The 12,896-nt window shown below is 56.0% G+C and overlaps 1 protein-coding gene across 2 annotated transcripts; it reads left to right on the top strand.

Moving 5' to 3' along the window:
• The first annotated feature begins 298 nt into the window (after nt 1-298).
• SLC39A3 (solute carrier family 39 member 3) lies at nt 299-12,814 on the top strand. 2 transcript variants are annotated; one of them, XM_024568879.3, is made up of 3 exons: nt 299-419; nt 1,807-2,120; nt 5,164-12,813. In XM_024568879.3, exons 2-3 carry the CDS (start codon nt 1,911-1,913, stop codon nt 5,896-5,898), a joined length of 945 nt encoding a protein of 314 aa, XP_024424647.1. In that variant the 5' UTR covers nt 299-419; nt 1,807-1,910; the 3' UTR covers nt 5,899-12,813. The 2 variants fall into 2 exon arrangements, with proteins under 2 accessions (XP_024424647.1, XP_045058591.1); XM_045202656.2 differs by lacking the exon at nt 299-419 and adding an exon at nt 452-611 and having other exon boundaries at nt 5,164-12,814.
• Nucleotides 12,815-12,896: the final 82 nt, after the last annotated feature.

Genomic DNA, 12,896 nt, shown 5'->3' with positions numbered 1-12,896 from the left:
ACGGACAGTCTCCCGCAGGAAATCATTCCCAGTCGATGGCCAAGCCTCAATCCGAGAGGTATTCAGCACCAGGCGCCCCCGGACAGCTCTGGAAGCCAAACCCTTCCGGAACTTTTGTACTAGGGTCGGAGTTTCCATCCGAAACCACTCGGTGGCTGTACCTACGCTTTAACGAGAGAAAACTACTTTTCCAGCCTGTACGAAAGGTGGGAATCGCAGGATGAGTGGCAGCCACTTCAGCCAATAGAGAGGCCCTTGAGGCCCACGGTGCTTGGGGAAGCCAATAACCAGGGGCGTGGGCGGGACGCGGGCTGCGGCGCAGCAACCCGGGCCTCCGCCGGGAGCGACGTGTGGGGACTAGACCGCCCGGCCGTTGAGCTGTGGGAGCCGCCAGTGGGCGAGCTAGGGGCCCCGCGGAGGTACGTGTGGTCTGGGGCCGGGCTGGGGCCTAGGGGCTAGGGCTAGGCCGGGTCCCGGCGGACACTGCCTCCCGTTAGCCTAGGCCGAGACGAAGCGTCAGCCGTTGGCTTCACCATTATCGGCGAGATGTGTGTGATTTGCTTCCGATTCCCCCGGCAGAGCGCGAGTTGTCCCCTCTCGGGCGGGACCAGGTGAGCCTCGCGCTCTGCAGGGCGTCTGGTGCCGTGCGGCGCACACAGAAGGTGCTCAATAAGTGCTGAATGAATGAATGAGTCCGTCCCGTCTTCGCCCAGCCCCATCAGTCCTGGGTTTGAGAGCGTCACGGCCACCGTATCCCTACTCCACAGACTGGAGCATAAGGACTCCCAGCAGATATTTATTGGGCGCCTACTGTATACCTGCAGACTACAGAGAGTGAGAACACCCAGGGACTTTATATTATGCAGTTTTCCTTTGCACAAATAAGGCCAGAAAAATGGCAGTGGAGGGGAGGGGGTGGGAGAGACCTACAACTGGCAGCATTTGAGTTGAGACCTGAAGAACTCACTGAAGTGGGGGTTCAGGCAGTGGGAACTGGGAAATTGGGATAAAAGCGTGAGGACAGGGGAGCCGGCAAGGTCCCCCGTACTAACGGGACCAGGGTGGACAGTGCCCCACCTTGGCTCACTGAGTTATATAAATAGGCCCACATGCTGCAGCACATCCGTATGTTCAGCCAGCGGTTACTGAGTCTCTGGTGTAGGCCAGGCCTCTGGTAGGTACAAAGGACGCAGTTTGGGGCAGAGGACGGCCAGGGGAGGCCCTTCTGAGGGGTCCTGGAGGCAATGACCTGAAAGACAAGATGTCACTGAACGTTGGGGACAGAAGTGTCCCAGGCCAGGAGAACAACCTGCACAAAAGCCCTGAGGCGGGAACAGGCTTGGCACATTTAGGGACCACAAAGGGCAGAGTGTGGTGAGGTGAAGCAGGAGCTAGCTGTTGGCCCAGAGCCTTCGCCTCGGGGTAAAGTGCTTGGATTTTCCGTGAGGGCAGTGGGGAGCCAGTGGAACACCACCACCCGATAGAACACTGCAACAATGGAAGCATTGTCTGTGCTGTCCAGTACGGTGTCTTCTAGACTCGCACGGCTCCCTAGCACTTGAAATACAGGTAGTTCAAGGGGCCGCATTTTATATTTTCTTTAATTTTAATTAATGTGAACAGACACATTTGGCTAGTGACTGCTGCACTGGACATCGCAGCCGTGGAGAATTTTCTGCGGGAGTCAGGGATGTGTGCCAGCCCCCGAATGGGGTGAAGTATGGCAGGGGGCCAGGGGGGAATGGGCTTGACCACTAGAGTTGGTCAGATAAATCAACAGCTGACGTGATTGTCTTGTGTTCACAGTGGCTGGACTGAGGCATGAGCCCCCGGTAGTGCATCGTGGGACGGGAGTGTGCGTCCACACATGGTTTGGCCCCGTGGTGACCGCGGCAGCCCAGGTCATCACCATGGTGAAGCTGTTGGTGGTCAAAATTCTTTGCATGGTGGGCGTGTTCTTCTTCATGCTGCTGGGTTCACTGCTCCCCGTGAAGATCATCGAGACAGATTTTGAGAAGGCCCACCGCTCAAAAAAGATCCTCTCACTCTGCAACACCTTTGGAGGCGGGGTGTTTCTGGCTACCTGCTTCAATGCTTTACTGCCGGCCGTGAGGGAAAAGGTAAGGGCTCCCTGGGTGGTCTCAGCAGCCCTTGGCACCTTATGGCCAAGGGTCTCGGATACTTTTTCAACTCTGACTGTGAACTCAGTGGGTGCCTTGACACGACAAGGGTGATGGGAAGTAGCAAATGAATTTGCTGTGTGACCATGAGTTGGTTGCTTCTCCTCTCTGGGCCTAGTTTAAACTAGATCTGTTGTTCCCAGCTGGTGAGCTCATTAGTCATTACCTGACCAGACCACCTACCTACCCTTGGTAGCATACACTTTGTCCTAAAGCTGGGAGTTGTGGCCTCTCTTCAACTCCTGTATCAGTCAGCTGCTGCTGTGTAACAAATGATACTAAACTTAACATCTTAAGACAACAGGCATTTATTATCTCACAGTTTCCGTGGGTCAAAGGTTGGACACTGCTTAGCTGGGTCCTCTGTTCTAGGTTCTCAGGAGGCAGCAATCGAGGTGTCCACTGTACTGTAGCATCATTTCAAGATTCAACTGGGGATGGGTCAACTAAGCTCATGTAGTTGTACGGTGGATTCAGGCCCCTCCTGGTCGTCAGAGTCCGGGCCTAGTTTCTTCCTGGCTGTTGCCTGGGAGCTGCCCTCAGTCCCTTGCCGCATGGGCCTTCCCAATATGGCTGCTTGCTTCATACTCAAGCTTCAACCTGTGCCTAGATTTCTGACATATCAGTGAGATGATGCTGTTGCATTGCATTGTACCGCTAAGCTTGTGTTCCTTTGTCATGCAGCACAGGGTATTCATTCATAAACTTGGCACCAATGAGGTTAAATCAGTCTTGTCTGATGGCTTCTGCACCCCAATGCACTTTCAAACCCTCCCCCACTGACCACGTTCCCATGGTGTGACCGTTTGTTACCCTCCTGCCTCAGGCCTGGCCTGCCACAGTGGCCTTGTTCTTCCCTGTCCCCCTTCAGTGCACATGGCCTTCTCAGGGTCCTCTAGAACCACTCCTGTGCTGCACCCCTACCCACAGGCTTCACATGCCTCAGAAGCTCAAGTCCCTCCTGGCCTCACCCAGCCCCAGCCGGCAGCACCCAGGTCCCAGTCACCCCATGGGGAACAGTGCCACAAGCCATGGTCTTTGTGTGTCTGCCTTGCCTTTTCCAATCCATGATTATCCCTCTAAGTTTGTGTTTGTCCTAAGCTAGTGTTTCCCCCAGTGGGGCACACGCAGGCCTCCATGAGACATTTAGCAAATGAATGAAAGGGCTTCTTTATAGAAGTACAGCCTTCTGCTGCAGGAAGGGGTGACTCTTCCCAACAGATACTGGGCCATGCCTGGGGTCGTTTGTGGTTGTCATCACGACTAGAGGCATCAAGTGCGTAGGTGTCAGGGACGCTGCTGAACACCCCACTGAGCCCAGGATGGCCCCCGGCAGAGAATGACCCTGCTCTGCTGTCAACACCTCCCCCCACAAGCCATGACAACCAAAATGTCTGCAGACGTCAAATCTCCCCTGAGGGCAGCATCGCCCCAGCTGCACACTCGGTGTGCATGCGCGTGCATATGTGTGTGCACGTTCACAGGTTGTAACGAAGGCGGTTCTGGGAAAGGAGAAATTGGGGCACCTGGTGGAGGTTGAGTGCTTGGAAATTATATGTAAGCCAAAATCCAAAGCATGAGCGTCTGTCAGCTGTGAGTAAAGCCGAAGGAGGAACATTTGGGATGGAGCGGGCAGCACGGCCGCAAGGCTGGAAAGGGCTTGGTGTGTGCAGACATCCTTACGAATCCAGGGAAAGTTAACCCGGGCCCTGAGGAGCCCACTGCCCACCTTCCTGGACAGTGTCCAAAGCCGCACTGCCCAGTGTGGCAGCTGCCTGCTGTGCCTAACTAGTCAAGTTTCAGTGAATTGAGATGAAGTACAAGTCACCATGCCAGTTCTCAGCCACACCAGCCATGTTCCAAGTCCTCGTACATGGCTAGCGGCTCGTATCCCAGACAGCACAGAGAGAAAATGTGTCTGTTATCCAGAACATTCTGTTGAATGGCACCAAACTCAAAGGGTCTGATGGGTGGCCAAATGTGCTGGCAAGCGTTTACCCAGGAGGTCAGAGTGATGGGAAGACCCTGGAAACAGAGCCCCACCTGGGTTATACGGAAGCAAACCCCTTGCAGGCGTCGGGGCTGGATACCCCAGTGGCAGAGGCTGGAAGTCCTAGATCAGGGTGTCGGCAGGGCTGAGTCCTCCCGAGGCCGTGAGGGAGAGTCTGTTCCATGCTTTCTACCAGCCTCTGGTGGTGGCCAGCAATGCTTAGCCTATGGACAGGTCACCCCAATCTCTGGCTTTGTGTTCACATGGCCATCTGCCTGTGTGTCTGTCTGGGTCTCTTCTGTCTCTTAAGGACACCTGTCATTGGATTAAGGGACCAGGATGATCTCATTTCAAGATCCTTATCTTATGCATGAGTTTCCCTAGGTGGCCAAACAAAGCACCACAGATTGGGTGGCCTAAAGAACACTTACTTTCTGCCAGTGCTGGAGGCCGGAAGTCCGAGTTCAAGGTGCTGCCAGGGCTGGGTCCTCCTCAGACCTCCCTTTTTCTGCCTTTCCACAGTTCTGTTGGAGCTGGGCCTTCCCTGACAGCCTCATTTTAACAGAAACACCTTTTTAAAGATCCTCTCTTCCATTATGGTTAGTTTTGAGGTACTAGGGGCTAAGAGACTTGAGTGTATGAATTCTTATTTTGGGAGGAGGACAAAATTCAGCCCTTTATACTTTGTATCAACAAAGACCCTTCTTCCAACTAAAGTCACATTCTGAGGTTCTGGGTGGACATGTCTTTGTAGGTCACGATCCAGTTCCTGTTGGTGAGGACCGTGTCTCCCTTTATAGTAGGGTTGTTATTTAATTTATCATGGATTAGCCCTCCATCCCCTCCCCTTTTTCTTAACTTAAGTGAATTGGGTATTTCTGTGCTTTGCTAATTGAGCAGTGAGGTCAGATGGCCCTGTTGCACTGGGTCCCTGCCTCTTAATGCCTGTTGCCTCTCTCCCCGTCCCTCCCTCTCTCATGGGCTCCATTCCAGCTCCAGAAAGTTCTGAGTGTCGGGCACATCAGCACTGACTACCCACTGGCGGAGACCATTGTGATGCTTGGCTTCTTCATGACCATCTTCCTGGAGCAGCTCATCCTGACCTTCCGCAAGGAGAAGCCATCCTTCATTGACATGGAGACCTTCAACGCTGGCTCAGATGCCGGCAGTGACTCGGAGTATGAGAGCCCCTTCATGGGGGCGGCACGGGGCCACGCACTCTACATGGAGCCCCACGCCCACAGCCACGGGCTGAGTGTCCAGGAGCTGTCGCGCTCCAGCCCCCTGCGCCTCCTCAGCCTGGTCTTCGCGCTGTCGGCCCACTCCATCTTTGAAGGCCTGGCCCTGGGCCTACAGGAGGAGGGGGAGAAGGTGGTGAGCCTGTTCGTGGGTGTGGCCATCCACGAGACGCTGGTGGCTGTGGCCCTGGGCATCAACATGGCCCGGAGCTCCATGCCCCTGAGGGAAGCAGCCAAGCTGGCCGTCACTGTGAGCGCCATGATCCCCCTGGGCATCAGCATTGGCCTGGGCATCCAGAGTGCACAGGGCGTGCCCAGCAGCGTGGCTTCAGTGCTGTTGCAGGGTCTGGTGGGAGGTACCTTTCTCTTCGTCACCTTCTTTGAGATCCTGGGGAAGGAACTGGAGGAGAAGAATGACCGCCTGCTCAAGGTCCTCTTCCTGGTGCTGGGCTACACCGTGCTGGCCGGCATGGTCTTCCTCAAGTGGTGAACATCCTGTTGCCGTCGTTACTCATCATAGTCACCCCACCCTGGGGGAGCCCTGGGCTGGACACAGGCTACATCCCCCAGCCCCACCTTCCCCCAGCGGGGAGCTCAGGCCCTCAGTTGCTGCCTGTGTACAGAGGGGCCACCCAAGACCAAACCGGACCCTAGATTCTACACCCCGAGCCTCAGGGCAACACTACTACTTGTAAAATACTTCACTTAAAGGTATTTACCAAAACTGTGTGACCACATCAACCTGGGCATGGGGATCTGGCAACTCACGTGGGAGGCAGGGACAGGCATCCACATGGGGTCAGGCCAAGACCCTCCCTTCCCCACACCCCCGCAATGTGGACCAGGACAGGAGCTGTTAGAGGCTCTGAGGCCTCAGTCCTCTGCCCCCAACTGGGCCCGATGCTAACAGAGGAGGCTGCCAGCATGGAGCGTCCATTCTGTGGTTAGATGAGGCAGCTCTGTGATTTCTGCCACCTGAAGCTTTGCCTCTATGGGGACAGGCAGAGTCCCAGGTGCCTCAGGACCACCCTCTCCTTCTCGGCCTTCTGGTGCTGTCCCTCTAGTGGGGAGGTTGCCCTCCTGGGGGCTGGGGTTGCTGGGCCAGGGAAGCGTGTGGGTTTCCTGAGGGAACAGACCCACGGGCTGGGAGATGTGCAGGCAGGGCCAGGAGGCAGCTTGGCTGTTGGTTCATAGCCCCATGTCTGCCCGGGGTCTGGAGCAAATGGACCGTGCAGGCTGTGGGGTAGGGGCCACAATACTGAATTCCCCCCACCAGACAAACAGGAAGCCAGTCCCAGATATTGCAGGACAGCAGAGACTAACAGCCAAGTGGTTGGCGTAAACTCGGCACTGTGGCAACCTCTCATTAGCCTCCATTGTCCCGGCAACCTGGAGCATGCCTGGGGAGTAGGAGTGGGTTGAGCCTTTCCTGGGGGATTTGCTTGGCCTGGCTTGGAGGTGTGGCTAGAGGGTGCTTAGGCCTGGCGACCTGGGCTGGATTCTCCTGCCTGGCTTCAGCTTCTCCCAGCTCTGTCCTGGGCTGCTGGAGCCTGCTCATTACACTGTTCTTGCCCCCTGAGTTGGCTGGGAGGCCCAGGTGTGTGCCTTTCTGAAATCTCGAATTTCCTTCCTGTGCTCACCAATGCTAGGAAGAACTGCGATGGGGCCATTCAAGCTCCGTGACAAGGACAGGTCCCTCCTCCCATGGCCCTGGGCTCAGAGGGGCCTCTGGTCATTCTGGGAGATCCAAGAGCAGCTAGTGGCTTATCAAAGGGTGGACACCCCAGGGGCTGGCCTGCTTTTCCCTGCTTAGCCCACTGGGCACGAGGTACAAGAGGGCGCAACCTCTGCCAGGGCCCTGGCCGCCTTCTCTGTTGTGAGTCTGGGGGAGCAGGGATGTGTATGCGAAATCCCCCACTTTTACTCTCTTGGCTCTCACCCTGGTGTTGCCAGAAGTATTGGACCCATTTCTAGGAACTTCTATCTAAAATTTTTACTGGGGACCCGTTTCCCAACCCCTCATGGCCCGGCCCAGACCCCAAGCCAGGAAAATGATCCTGCGGGTGTGGGAACATCATCCTCTTTACAGTGTCCTGAACCCGATGCCGTGGCCTCCACCTGCCCCCACTTCACCCAGGACCTGGAAGTTTCCAGGTGGGCAGGTCTCCAGACTCGAGTGTGCCTTTAACCAGGGGGATGGAACTGTTCAGGGGACCAGGTACAGGCACCAGGGTCTCCCGTACAGGAAGGCTCAGGGGCCCCTGTCCCCCTGAATCCAGTGGGAACCCCACAGTGGGGCAGGTCAGTCTGCTCTAGAGGTCCCCAGCTGCATACCCCTTACCCTATCACCAAAAGCACACACAGCTGCTTCCCCACCAGCCATCTGTTCCCTGGGGCGGCCCTGCTGATACCAGTCTTCTCCAACCAGTTACCATATCTCCTCCGTCTCCTGCTCCCGAGGGGAACCTTCAAGGTCATGTTCCACCCTCACTCTGAGCCGGCTTCTGGACCAGCAGGCCCAGGAAGGACATGGCCACACCAGCGAAGAAGGAAAGACCCAAGTGTCCCCTTTGTCCACCCTTCAGTTAGGGCATCACTGCCCCAAGTCCTGTCATCCTCACTCCCCAGTGTGCCTGTGCCTGTCCTGCCTTCATTTGCTGGGTGGGGAGCCAGTGACCCTGCTCCAAGCCGCTCCTCTCTCCCCAGCAAATCTGCGTCTGGACCCCATGGTGACACTGAGACCCTGAGTGACTTGGGCAGACGGGGTTGTAGGGAAAGATGCAGGCTGTCCCACCAGCCCCCAGAGGCCGCCCCTCCTGTCTGCAGTGGTTGAAGGAGCAGGGTCAGTGCTGGGATCTGCTTCCAGGAGCCACTGTGGGTCAGCCAGCTGCGGGGGTGATGTGTCTGTCTCTGGGCTGGTTCAGGTCAGTTTTTCCCACGTTGGCCAAGGATCCAAACGTCTCCACAGTGGAGTAAGAAGAGTGGTTGGCCCATCTGGCAGAGGCTAAAGAAGCAGCACTCATTGCTGAGGTCCACCTGCCAATGGCGGCCAAATCCAGGGTCTTCGAAGCCAGCTCAGCGGCTCTGCCTCCCACTGGCTCTGACAAGGGAGCACTGCCATGTGGTGCGAGGGGCTTCGCCTGAGTAGGGCTGTAGGTCGGTTACTGCCTGAGGCCCTGGCCCAGCACTCACCACAAAACAGGACTTGGGCCACAAAAGGCTTGTCCATCCCCATGCAACTTTTGACATCAAGGAGATGTCATATGGCTGTGGATTCAGATATTCCTCCTCCTCAAGGTTCTTAGTGAACTCTGGTTCTCAATCCAGATGATTCCGCCCCCAGGGGACACTGGGCTATGTCTGGGGACATCAGTTGTCACAACATGAGGTGCTCCTGGCATTGAGTAGGGGGGCTAGGGATGTTGCTCAGCACCCCACAGTGCCCAGGATGGCCCCCCCACCCCAGAGAGTGAACTAGCTTCAGCCCAGCGCCCTTTGCCGTTTGCCCTGAATAGGGACTCACAGCACAGGCAACAGCTGGATGGAGTCAACCGGGTTCCCCTGCTTGATCTGCAGACAAAAGAAAAGAAAATTAGAAGGCGGCATCCAGACCTTGTGGATTGAATCAACCATAATAACAGTGTGTCAGGGCTTCTGTTGTCTGCTGTTTGCATTTCTCATGGAGAAGTTGTTATCGTGGGGTGGGGAAGGGAGAGCACCAATTTATGGGCCTGCTTGCATCTTCAGGGCCCAAAAAGCAGGCAATGAACTGGATGATGTCTCCCAGCACATGGTGCCATCAGACCTGCCCTGGCCACCAATATGGATCCTCAGCCCCCCTAAGAGGAGTGTGCACCCCATCTGTTCCAGCCCATGCCCTCCGAGCTGCCTGCCAACTTCAGAACAGAGCCAGTAACCAACTCATCCGATCTTCCCAGAGCCACCTGCAGGCAGGGAGAGGGTGGGGCTCCTGAGCAGAGGAGGGCTGCTGCAGAGTATGTGAGTGGTTCTGTGAAGACCCTGGAACCCTTCCCTGGGCTGTCAGGGTGCTGAGGCCAAATTGGGCTGGAGCAGGGATACCTGCTCTGTCCATCACCCTCAGGGTTCCACAGCTCCCTGAGCAAAAAGAGCAGACCTGGCAGGTCCCGGTGGTGCGGCCTTGGGCTGAAGTGATTGCTGCATGCCCGGTCTGGCGGGTGAGAACTGGCTTGGGCAGGTGGCAGTTCAGAGCCTCTGATTAATTTTGGTGCATGGGTGGGCACAATGGAGGGGAGCTGCATTGTGAGGAGAGTACATAACCGCCACGGATGAAAGGCCCTCTCCATTGAGGGTCTGGCTGGCAGGTCCAGCAACTCTGGCCCAACGAGCTGGCCCCCAGAGTAGGGTCTCCCCCATGGGCACTGGCATGCCAAGTCTCTGTGCGGGGCCATCTGAACACAGGTATTGAGCAGCATCCCTTCCCTGGTCCCAACCCTTGTGCTTCCAGGAGCACCCCTGGTGTGACAATCACAGATGTCTCCAGACCACCCACCCAGTGTCTCCTGGGGACAGGATCGCCCTGGGTGAGATCCATGGAAGGCAGCTCATATTCTAGGGAGGGAGACATATCAACATATGATCAATATCAGGGAACAATAAGCGCCCCAGGGACAAAAGGCAAGGTAAAGTGAGGCAGGAACAATTTTAGCAGGGACAGCTTTGGCAGCCTGGTCAGGGAGGAAATCTGTGAGGTCACAAGATGAGGGAAAGCTTTTCCAGCAGAGGAAGCATCCTGTGCAAAGGCCCTCTGGTCTTTCTGCAGGTCACAGCTCTTTTTTCTGACTGACTAAAGCAGCCCTGTCTCTCAGTAAAAAGACTCAAGCGTTAAAGGGATTTATCCTGTTGGTGGTGAAGTCTTCAGCAACCCCACTCCTTGGAGATGATGATCACAGCACAGCCCGTACACTGAGCAGTAAGTAACTCAGGACTCCTCCAGGGCCCAGGAAGGTGGCTACTGTCAGGACCTGGCACCTTCCACCCAGGGGTGGGGTCCAGCTCCTGCAGATGCTGACCAGCAGAATTCAGGTTCGTGGATGCCAGCCCATTCATTTTTTTCTATGCAAACTGGGTTTTGAAAAATGATCTCCCTATTTTAAAACGTTGACACCAAACCTTAAAACAAATGAAACACCTTGGTGGGCCAAGCTGCATCTGGAAGAGGCCATCATGGGGCTCGGCCTCTGCTTTGCCTGCATAATTGCATTAATCCGGGGAGCACAGAGAGCAGAGAATTTGACCCAGCTGCCTACCTTTCACCAGGCAGCTATGCTGGGCTGGGAGCAGGGAGGGGGATAAATGATGCAGTATGGCCCCTGCCTGGAACATTGGGACAGGGAGAAGTCCCACGGGCTGCAAGGCCAGGTGAGCTGGGACTGTGTAAGTGAACAGCTATCCTTTGTAATTGAGAGGACTTCTGCAGGACAGGGGCAGCTGAAGGCTGGGTGCAGGTCCCTGGGCCAGAAGGCTGGGTTGTGACTTCAGAGCCCAATGGAGTTCCAGTGCCAGCCCAGCTTTTTCCCAGCTGGGCCACCTCCACTGAGCCAATTCCCTTCTCTGCTCCTTGGTTTCCAGAGGGGACACAGCTGGTGACTGCCACACACATCCCAATGTTCATGAAAGCCAGAGCTATCCAGGCTGGCCACGGGGAAGGGGGTACAACTGTCCTAATTTGGGGTGCTGAGGTGGGGAGCTGGGCCCCTGTGCCCCAGGGAGAATGAGGAGGGGACTCTGGGGCCTGTCTTCCCCTGGCTCCAGAGGCTGAGAGCGTGGCCTGAGAGCTATAAATAGCAACTGCAGAATGGCACTGCTGCTGTGCCCACGATTCTGTGTATGAGTCAGCCTGTCCCGGCCTGGGCTGGCGTCTGGAGGAGCCAGAAATCGGCCAGAGGCCTGGCCCAGCACCCGTGGGTCACTCAGGAGACAAAGGCAGTCAGGAGAGTTGTAGGAAGTTGGGCTGTTGTCTCAGCCCCTGTGTGCCCAGCAGCCCTGTGTAGGTGGCCATCATCCCAATTGCTCCCAGCAACCCTGAGAGCGCAGGCAACAGTGATCCTCATTCACAGATGGGGACACCATGGCTCAGATGGCGACTCAGGCCAGAAGTCAGGATCTGTCTGCCCATCAGGCTGCCTCCCTGCCTGGCTGACAGCACCCTGAGATGAAGGGTAGGGGCCACCTTCTAAGGCACCCCACAGGGCTGAGGACAGGGCAGGAGGGAGGCGTATGGGGAGAAGATGGGAAATCATGAGCACACTAGTCATGAAGGAACTTGAACTCCAGGCTAAGAAGCTGGACCTTGACCGGGAGGCAAAGAGAGCTACTAGCAGCCTTAGAGCAACGGAGGCTCCTGTCGAAGGCTGGGAGTTTAATGCCAGAATGGAAGAGGGCTGGTAGGTGGTCCTGGGAGGCAAGGAAGGAGGCAGGTGAGACTGTCCAGGCAGGATAGGCCTGGAGATGCAGTGGAGGGGTTGCGTCAGGGAGAAATGGGGCTGTTCAAGCCCAGAAAAGTCTGCCTCAGCCAGAGCCACAGAAATGGTGGGTAAGCAAAAATCAAGGAACCAAGAGCCAGAAGGGCCCTTGGACTCGAGCTGACCATCTGCTCACATACTGCACAATGGGGACCTCACCACCTCCCAAAGAGCCTCTTTCACCTTCCACCTGCTCTGACCCCAGAAAGCCCCTCCCTGTGGGACACTAGTGCCAGCTTCCCCATCAAGGGGCACTTTCCTTTCACAGGCTTGGGGCCCGGGACTGTCTCACACCCACCCCTGGCCTGGTTGCTGCACCCCAAAGTCTGGTCTCCTCTGAGATGAGCTTCTGCTCTCTGGGCCTTCAGGGGGGAACAGGTGATGGGCATCCTGTGAGCTTAAACCTGGACACAGACATGTCAAATACATAGATACTTTCTAAAGATGAACGTTTATTCTCAGAGTTGTGTATTTGAGGGAGATACATATTTTCATACCAGAAAACCAAAACCCCATTCCCCCCTAACCTTTTTTGTTCACTCCCACCTTCAAATGGCACCCCCAGACCCATCAAAGGGCCCACCTGCCAACCCCCACTCACTCCCCATGGGATGTCCTTAGGGGTACCAACCCAGAAGGAGGTCCTCTTCACTTCCTTTCTGTCTCTCCATCCCACAGACCCCTGGGGTAGGGGAGTGGTCTCCAGGTACATCCTCATTGCCCCAAGCCCCCAGGGACTCTCTCTGCCTCCTCATACATTTATTGGTTTTCTTTTTAATTTTTATTGAATTTATCGGGATGGCATTGGTTAATAAAATAATATAGTACCTATTGGTTGCTTATTTATTCCATCAAGCACCTCCTCTGGAGCGAGTTCCTGAGCAGGACCACGACCCTCCACCAACCCCAAGGTGTCCCATTCTGCTACCCCAGCCCCCTTAACTGCAGTTCTGCCAACGGCCTCTTCCCTTTGTCCCTGGGGTGA

This window comes from Desmodus rotundus, chromosome 9, assembly GCF_022682495.2.
Source record: "Desmodus rotundus isolate HL8 chromosome 9, HLdesRot8A.1, whole genome shotgun sequence".
Lineage (NCBI taxonomy): Eukaryota > Metazoa > Chordata > Mammalia > Chiroptera > Phyllostomidae > Desmodus > Desmodus rotundus.
Note: the sequence above shows the minus strand (reverse complement) of the source record. Positions and strands in the feature narration are given on the sequence as shown.